This window comes from Chiloscyllium plagiosum, chromosome 4, assembly GCF_004010195.1.
Source record: "Chiloscyllium plagiosum isolate BGI_BamShark_2017 chromosome 4, ASM401019v2, whole genome shotgun sequence".
NCBI lineage: Eukaryota > Metazoa > Chordata > Chondrichthyes > Orectolobiformes > Hemiscylliidae > Chiloscyllium > Chiloscyllium plagiosum.
The window spans coordinates 107,985,188-107,994,104 of record NC_057713.1 but is presented as its reverse complement, the minus strand read 5'-3'; the positions used below and the strand labels follow the sequence as shown (position 1 = coordinate 107,994,104).

The window sequence follows — 8,917 nt, the reverse complement described above, 5'->3', positions numbered from 1 at the left end:
ATCACCCTCACCTTAACCTCCTTCCACCTATCACATTCCCAATGCCCCTCCCCCAAGTCCCTCCTCTCTACCTTTTATCTTAGCCTGCTTGGCACACTCTCCTCATTCCTGAAGAAGGGCTTATGCCCGAAACGTCGATTCTCCTGCTCCTTGGATGCTGCCTGACCTGCTGCGCTTTTCCAGCAACACATTTTCAGCTCTGATCTCCAGCATCTGCAGTCCTCACTTTCTCCTAGAAGATTTGTAACTAGGCTATCAAACCTTGAGTGTCTTTGTCTATGTGGTGGTGGCAGTTTATGAAAGTTGCCTGGCTGCTTGTAGGAATCTGAAAGCTGGCAGGATAATTCCAGTTGGCCTCCTTTAATTGACCTTAAATGACCATCGACTGGCCATATTGGCTACTAGCTATGATCAGGTGGACGCCGCTGTCATTCTCATTGCATTTCCTTCCATCTCCATCCCCTGCCCCACTCCATGACACACACACACACACACACACATCAAATTACAACTATGAGAAAGGTTGTAAATGGAAATAGAGGCAGGGAGCTGACATATCAGCTGACTGGGTGAATTTGAGCTCCCACCCACTTTTGTTTCTATTCCCAGCACGAGCTAAAACATAACGAGTGCATGCAGTGAGCAAGTGTTGCCTGACTTAGAGCAATTCCAGTAATCTCAATTTATTTTCAATTTCTCTTCTTCATTTGATTCTTGTAATTGTGGGAATGCTGATAGTTGGACATACTTGAATTTTACCAAAATGCCATAATAATGTAAATTCTTGCATGAATAACTATCCCTAAGCAACTGAGTGTTGTCTTCAGTTTAATCTGGGTTAGAGGATGGAAACATAATGACACCTAGGTGCAGGAAGAGGTGGAAATAAGAAAAGGCAGGAGAGGGAAATGCAAAAAGGAAATGGAGGCGATGGAGCAGAGGGAAAACAGATATCTTGTAAGAGGGAGGTAGGATTGCTGAACAAGGATGAGCATAGCAAAGTGCCTTGGCAACTGAAGATAGAAATACATCAACTTTAATAATGATGGAGAGAATACTACTCAATTAAATATAACTACATATCCAACACACTTTTTCATATTGTCCAATTCTAGGTTAGATTCAATCTACAAACTCTAAGCATAAACTACAGTACTTATACTTGCAAAGCAATGATAGCTACGTACCATTAACAGACCAGGAATAATTTCAGGCAACAATTGATTCAGAGTCTCTTTATGGACTCTCTCTATGATCTTGGTTTGCATCTTAATGGCTGCCAGATTGATTGGACATTCTGCAGTCTGGATAATAGGACAAAGCACCTTAATACACTGTTCAGGGTTGATGGATATAGCCAGGGCTGTAGCAGCTTCTTCGGCAGCTCTTACCACCTAATGAAATAATACCCAGATATTAGAATTCTACAGTGCATCTCAATGATTATAAGTTTGTTTTTACCTGTACAGAAAAGGTTGTGGGAGAAGAGGAGAATGAGGACAAGGACAAGGAAAAATCAGTAATAAATATGTACAAAGGCCCAGGAATGTTGAAAATGAAACCAAGTCATAGTAATGTTCCTGTCAACAGGCAGTACATTGTTTCTTTGCTTCTATAGATTCCTCATGTGCCACTCTTTTTCTAACGTTTTAGCAGGTTGCATTATTCCATTGCGAAATTGGCAGCCATTTGAAGTGTGATAACTGATAATTTTACCTCTTGGTTGTCCCTTATCCACTTTGCCTCTATTCAACTCTTCGCTAGATAATTTAGCTGAGATAATAATAATCATGTTGAGGTTTCCTACTACCATTCAATTGCTAAGTTTTAATGACAAACTCACTTCTACTTAAAACAACTCTCATTTCATATTTAATTGTATCCCAATAACAAGAAGATCAGTGCTGCATGCCCAGCTGGGCAGATCAATTCTACTAACCTACTTGATCATAATAAAATGGTCCATAAGGAGGCCAAATGTGTAATTTTTCATTAAATATTTTAAGAAACATTGTTCAACATTTTGTAATATATTAGTTCTTCAAACTATTTTCCTTGTATCAACATGTTATTGTGACAGCCAGATGCAGTACAGAACTCCCTCATAGACCTCCATGGTTCAAGAGGCAGCTCTCTGCCACTTTCTCAAGGGCATTTATGGACAGACAATAAATACTCACTTAGCCAGCAATGCATACACAAATTTTTACAACATTGCATACTGAGTTTTACAAGCACAGGCTGATGGAGTCTGGTCAGTATTTTACCTCTTGTGGACAACTGAGGAAATGTGCTGTTTAATGCATCTACCAGTTATTGGGATGAACAGCTTGTGGACAGGCATTGCACTGGCAATGAAATTCAAATTACTCTTGTGTAGTGGGCAGAACAATTTTTTTTGAACAGCAGCATCCTGTTAGTAGAAAATACAAGCATTCTGCTCCTGTACTGTAGAAGCATGAAATAGTTAACTTCATATGTTGCTCATATTTTTGAGATACCTTACTCGATCAGGCTAAGTTGAGATAGACTGGGTACATTTCAGGATGGAATGTGGTGGCCTTAGTCTCTTTAGTGAAGATGTGCAATACCCAGCAATGATTAGATTGAGACAGCCAATATCCTGTGTTTGTGGGGCTGTTTTGTTGCTGTAAAGAAACAAAATTGTCCTGCAAGATAAATTTGATGCTCTATTATGGTACTATGCTTGCATTGTTTTCAAATAGCTTGGGCCTTATTTATGAGGTTGTTGGCAAGGCAAATTTAGTAGCATGGATTTTGGTAATCCCAGTATGTTTATTGACCAGTGGAACTGGCTCGTCGTTGGCAGTAATATGGAACCGCTTAGTGGATTCCTTAATTAGCAAGACGTGAAGAAGCGAAAGTTCCTTAGACATCTCCATTTCAAAGGTTAATCAGAGCTTGGGATGAAATCCATTAAGATATATAATAGGATATGTAGTTGAAGATTCAAATACAATAAATTTCATTCCATGGATTGGAAATATGCAAAATGTAGGAGGCTAATTATTATTCAACTGAATCTTTCTTGTATTGTTGAGAACTGAGCCGAGAGGGGAACCCCTGACAACACTATTTGGGCACATATAGTGTCATTAAAGTGGAACTCAATTACGGCAATGGCAAAGTACATAAGTTTAACAGATTTCAACAATCAGTGGCATTCCGACACAAGATTAATCTAAATTCTCTGTAACAAGCATGACTATACTGACCAAAATGTACAACATTCTCAGCAACAGGCCCAAATTCTAATTTATTGGACCAGCTGACAAACATGACCAAAAAGTCGTACTTGCAAGCAAGTTAAAAAAGCACCGCTTACACAGACATCTCTGAAGGAGCAACAAGCTGACTGGAGGTGCACTTGACAGGATACATCTTTACAGTAAACTATGTCCACATTCATATATGGGTGGCACGGTGGCACAGAGGTTAGCACTGCTGCCTCACAGCACCAGAGTCATAGAGATGTACAGCATGGAAACAGACCCCTCGGTCCAACCTGTCCATGCCAACCAGATATCCCAACCCAAACTACTCCCACCTGCCAGCACCCGGCCCATATCCCTCCAAACCCTTCCTATTCATATATCCATCCAAATGCCTCTTAAATGTTGCAATTGTACCAGCCTCCACCACATCCTCTGCAGCTCATTCCATGCACGTACCACCCTCTGCGTGAAAAAGTTGCCCTTTAGGTCTCTTTTATATCTTTTATAACTGTCATCCAGAAGACTTCATGGGATATCTTACTTTTGTCAGAAGCTCGGAGACGTGAAACAGGATAATTTGCAGGACGGATATGACTGGGTCTACACTATTCATTCCAGTACCTAGCTGGATGTCAGGTGATCCATCTAATTAAATCCCTTTCGCTTTGTAGGGGTTTGGTACAACTGGAGTTGAGGGTCATTTAAGATTCAACCACATTGCTGTGGTTCTGAAGTCCCATTAAAGCCAGACCAGGGTAAGGACAGCAGTCCCCTGAAGAATATTAATGAACCATATGGGTTTTAATGACAACTGATGACAGTTCAAGATCACTGCGAATAGCTTCTAATTCCAGATTTATTAATTATGTGAATTATTTTTTTTCCAGTTGCTATATGATATGATTCAAACTCATGTCCTCAGGCATTAAGAAATGCCTAATCAGTACTCCAGAGACATCATCAGATCAGCCATGAATGGCAAAGAAAGCTCAATTGGTACTACTATGAATATAGCACCAATTACAAAAGCATAGCTTAAATTGCTTTTACCATGTTGTTTTGGGCAGGCAAAGCAATTGCACACAACTGTATCCTTCAGCTTTCCAACAATATAGATGAAATTGATCAGAATATTACTGCTCTTACTTAGATTCGGCTGTATATTTGAGGCACAACACTAGGGGGAGCACCTCCTGCACAGGTACAGGAATAGTATAGGGTATTTAAAATGTGGGATGCTTTTGAAGTGTACTTCTGTTTTCTGTTGCTGAATTAAGAATTTTTGAGTGCATGTTTTCTCAGAATTGAGAGGCTGAGATTACAGAGATAGAAAGAGGTATAGCCGTAGAAGAACTTTCAAACAAGGATGAAAAATGTAAATGCTTCAATAGAAGATAATGTAAGGCAGTAAGTACAAGGGATAGATGAACAGGATGTGATGTCAGTAACAACGTGCACGCAGACATGGCTCAATAAGATCAGCATCAACATTTGTTTGAGTGACTTGGGTAGTTCTAGATAATAAAGTATGCAATTTTCTGCATATCCCACTACAGTATCACTATTTCCATTAATGCATACATTTCAGCTATTTTGAAATGTTCAGAGACTAAAGAATCCATTCAGCAAATTCAAGGTGAAAACAGCTCTCAAATTGGTATTATAAAAATGACAAAGGTTTCTTTTTTTGTGCACTTATAACTGGTATCAGTTGCAAGATTTCCACTTTTATGAACCGTGCTATCCAAACATAAGTTTGGATTAATAAAAATATTGCCCAACCATCTTTACCATAATTTGATGTGTTCCACAAAAGAATATTTTAAAGATTGCAGGTCATCAATGATCAGTTATAGACATATTTGCAGAAAAACATTAATACAAATTAAATTTGCTTTTTCTTCAGCTCCAAGAAAAAAAGTGCACAACCAACCTCTTTTTGAGGATCTTTGTGAGCTTCCAATGTCCTTATGATAGTAAGTTCTGCATAATTTTTGAATCTTTCTGGCTGGTGCTTTAAAATCTCTTTTAAAACTCGCAGTGCCAATGCTCTGATTGTATGCTGTAATACAAAGAAAAAAGAAACTCAAAGTTAACAAGTGTTTCATTATGTAAACTTTGAAGACAATTGCAGAAACTGTAACAGAAATAAATTTTGCTGAATTCAAAATTTCCATTTAAAAAAACTGATCCATCCCCCCCCACCCATAATTATAGTTATTGGAACGACATGGTATGTTCCAGGTGTGTGCCATTTCACAAAAGAGGAAAAGAACAAAGACCTCAACATATATTCATATTAGGCTCAATTAGCTGACATCAGCTGTTATCAAGACACTGCACACAGTGATAAAATGTATGTAATATATATTTAAACAAATCAGCTTCAAGAAGAGGATGTTTAGTCTATGAAATTCCAATGATTTATTTTTGGCTGTTCAATTGCTTCTTGAATAACCCTAAGGTTTTTGCCAGTTTTCTTTCTTGGTAATTTATTCCAAATATTTAGTACTATAACTAACATTTTCTCTGCCTGTTCTAAATTCACTTTCTCTATATATCCATTCAGCATTCTGGTTTTATTTCCTTGCAACTTTGGATTAAAACTTTGAGATTTTCTTTTTTTGGTTTGGTAATAGCATTTCATATACTTGTATGGGGCCATTCTGAACTACCTTGTGATGGGAGTGCAAATTTTAAGTTTTAATAGCATTTTTTTTCATCGGTCTTCCATGTTAAATTTGACAATAGATTCCTATATTCCCCGTACTGGCTCCAGTTTATTTCACTTGGTGTGACTAAAAGTGAATACCTCAACTCAGATTTTATAGTCACTAACCACAAATATTAACTTTTACTCTAAAATAAAAAAAAAAGAACTGCGGATGCTGGAATTATGGAACAAAAACAGAATTTACTGGAGAAATTGAGCAGGTCTAGCAGCATCTGTAGAAAGAAAACAGAGTTAGTGTTTTGAGTCCAGTGGCCCTCCTTTACAAGGGCCTGAAAAAGGGTCACTGGACTTAAAACATTAACTGTTTTCTTTCTACACAGGCTACCATACCCACTGAGTTTCTCCAACAATTTCAGTTTTTGACTTTTACTTTATTGTACTTCTATTGAAACGGCTTCACCATATTTTCTCTGGATACTGCAACAAGTATCATCTTTGATCAGTCGTAGGCCTGAAGCACATAATATAAGTCCAGATTGCAAGGCTAAAATGTCAGAGGTGACATTCTCAAAAGACACATGAAACCATGGCTCCATAGATATATTCAGATAGACATCAAAGATCCTATGGTAATAGGTAAAGATAAATGAGGTCTCCCAGTGTTCCAGTTAAAATGTTTCCCTCAATACCTTAAAAACTGGTCATTTATCTCTTTATTGCTTGTGAGTAGTATGCAAATCTACTGCAGGATTTGACTCAAACAAGGATATCAAAAGTGCCAACAATAATAGAATCATAGAGCACAGAAGGCAGCCATTTGGCCTTATGCGCATGTCCTCCAATTATTTTAGATTGTTTCTTGTCTGTGTTGTGACTGTAGTCACAATCTCGGATGCTTCTCCTGTTGGACATGTTCTTTTATTCTGCTGATTAATCCAACATCCTGAAACAGTACAGTATTGTTGAATCCGCCAAGTAATTCCTCAAGAAAAAAAAATTATTCCTTCTAAAAGGATTTCTTACGTTCTTCTGACCACAACCCCTACTTACTGAGTTACTTATTAACCCAAATCTATATAATAGGACCAGTTTGTAAGCTCCATGTATACTTTCAGTTAATTATCTCTTACAATTTGTCTTCCATAAGGCCAAATGAATCATCAGTCGAGTGTGGGTGCTGGTAAAGCACAGCAGGTCAGGCAGCATCCAAGGAACAGGAGAATCAATGTTTTGGGAATAAGCTGAAGGGAAGACCTCATTCTTGATGAAGGGCTTATGCCCAAAACATCGATTTGCCTGCTCCTCAAATGCTGCCTGATCTGCTGTGCTTTTCCAGCACCAAACTCTTGACTCTGGTCTCCAGCATCTTCAGTCTTCTCTTTCTTTCCCCCACATGAATCATCAACCAGCATCAGACTTGTTCTGGAGTCTCTCAATATCTTTACGGGCTTGCGTTCTTGATTACAAGAATAAAGAAACACTTCTCACTTGGAGATTAAAAATATTCAGAACCTCCAGATGTCTGATTTTCTATCAATAATTGAGGGAGTATTTGCTTGACTGTCTTGAATTATTTCTCCCTTTCCAGTAGGTTGAGACTGTACACTCCACGTGTACCACCGCTAGTTTTACTACTCATTTCCTGTCCTGACATGCTCTCTTCAGAGTCTTTCTCAGGTGATTCTGCTAATGAAATAGGTCTCCCATTTCAGTTCCAATAATTAACTTTAGTATATCCAGTCTTATTACTATATTTAGGTTCTAGCCTTTCTCCTTCATTATTTTGGTACCCTTTTATTTGCGACAGAGAACTAATTCTTTTTCCAACCCTAGCTTTTCTATTCCTGCAAATCCCATGTGAACATTTCCCCATGAATGATACAGATCAGTATCTGCCAGAACTACCACTTCTTGGATCAGGTGTTCATCTAAGTCTTAAGAGTTATTGGCATACTATTTCAGAATTCTTCTCTAATCATTATTTGTCTCTCATTCATAAAATTTATTTCTAACTTCAGTAATCAAAGCTATTGACTCCAAAGTATGTTTAATTTTCTCTTGCAAAGTCTACAGATGTCTGATTAGGTTTATTTCTTAATGGTCTTAAATTTTAATTGATAGGCACAGAGACAAGCTCATACCATTGAGTATTGCCCTTTAGCAACCTCAGTCATTTTTTGACTACTTCCCAGCTATCTCTCCAAATGAGGAAAAGATAACTTAATTCCATCTTTTGTAAATGGTGGCAGTGAACACATTTTTCCTTAAATCAAATGCTTTTTTGGAATAAAAACTTGCACCAACTACTCCCGGGACCGTCCAAATGCAGGAAACCCACAAGGAAACAGGGAAAATGTGCTAGCCTAAAGAGGAGGTTGAATCAATGTGGTTTCAAGACCCCCCTTCCCCAGCATATTCCTGGCAAATGTCCAGGCTATTGAAAACAAAACAGGTGAACTCAGATTTAGAATGTCTTACAAGCTGATGGGTTCTCCGTACATTGCATGGACTGCATGGCGTCCTCGGGTAAGGTGAAGGGCGGTGGGGTATGTTTCCTGATCAACACTTACAGGTGCTTGGACATCGTGACACTGGCAAACCACTGCTCCCCAGACATAGAATACCTTACAGGAAAATTCTGTCCCTATTACCTACTACAAGAGTTCACCTCCGCCATCCTTACAACAGTCCTACATAGCACCCCATGCAGATGTGAAGAATGCTCTAGACGTGACCTACACTGCCACAAACATCCTAGAGACAAAATTCCCCGAGGCCCTAATCATTGTGGTAAAAACAATGACTGCAGATGCTGGAAACCAGATTCTGGATTAGTGGTGCTGGAAAAGCACAGCAGTTCAGGCAGCATCCGAGGAACAGTAAAATCGACGTTTCGGGCAAAAGCCCTTCATCAGGAATAAAAAAGGCAGGAACAGGATACTGATTGAGGATGATCAGCCATGATCATAATGAATGGTGGTGCAGGCTCGACGGGCAGAATGGCCTA

At 38.7% G+C, this 8,917-nt stretch overlaps 1 protein-coding gene across 27 annotated transcripts in view; it reads right to left on the bottom strand.

Moving 5' to 3' along the window:
* clasp2 (cytoplasmic linker associated protein 2) overlaps positions 1-8,917 on the bottom strand; it is a 320,784-nt gene that overhangs the window by 8,120 nt on the left and 303,747 nt on the right. For all 27 annotated transcript variants that reach the window (XM_043688861.1, XM_043688864.1, XM_043688871.1 and 24 more), the window contains 2 exons: positions 5,170-5,298; positions 1,188-1,394 (listed from right to left, as the gene is read on the bottom strand). In XM_043688861.1, the coding sequence (XP_043544796.1) occupies positions 1,188-1,394; positions 5,170-5,298 (336 nt within the window). The remainder of the gene's footprint in view (positions 1-1,187; positions 1,395-5,169; positions 5,299-8,917) is intronic.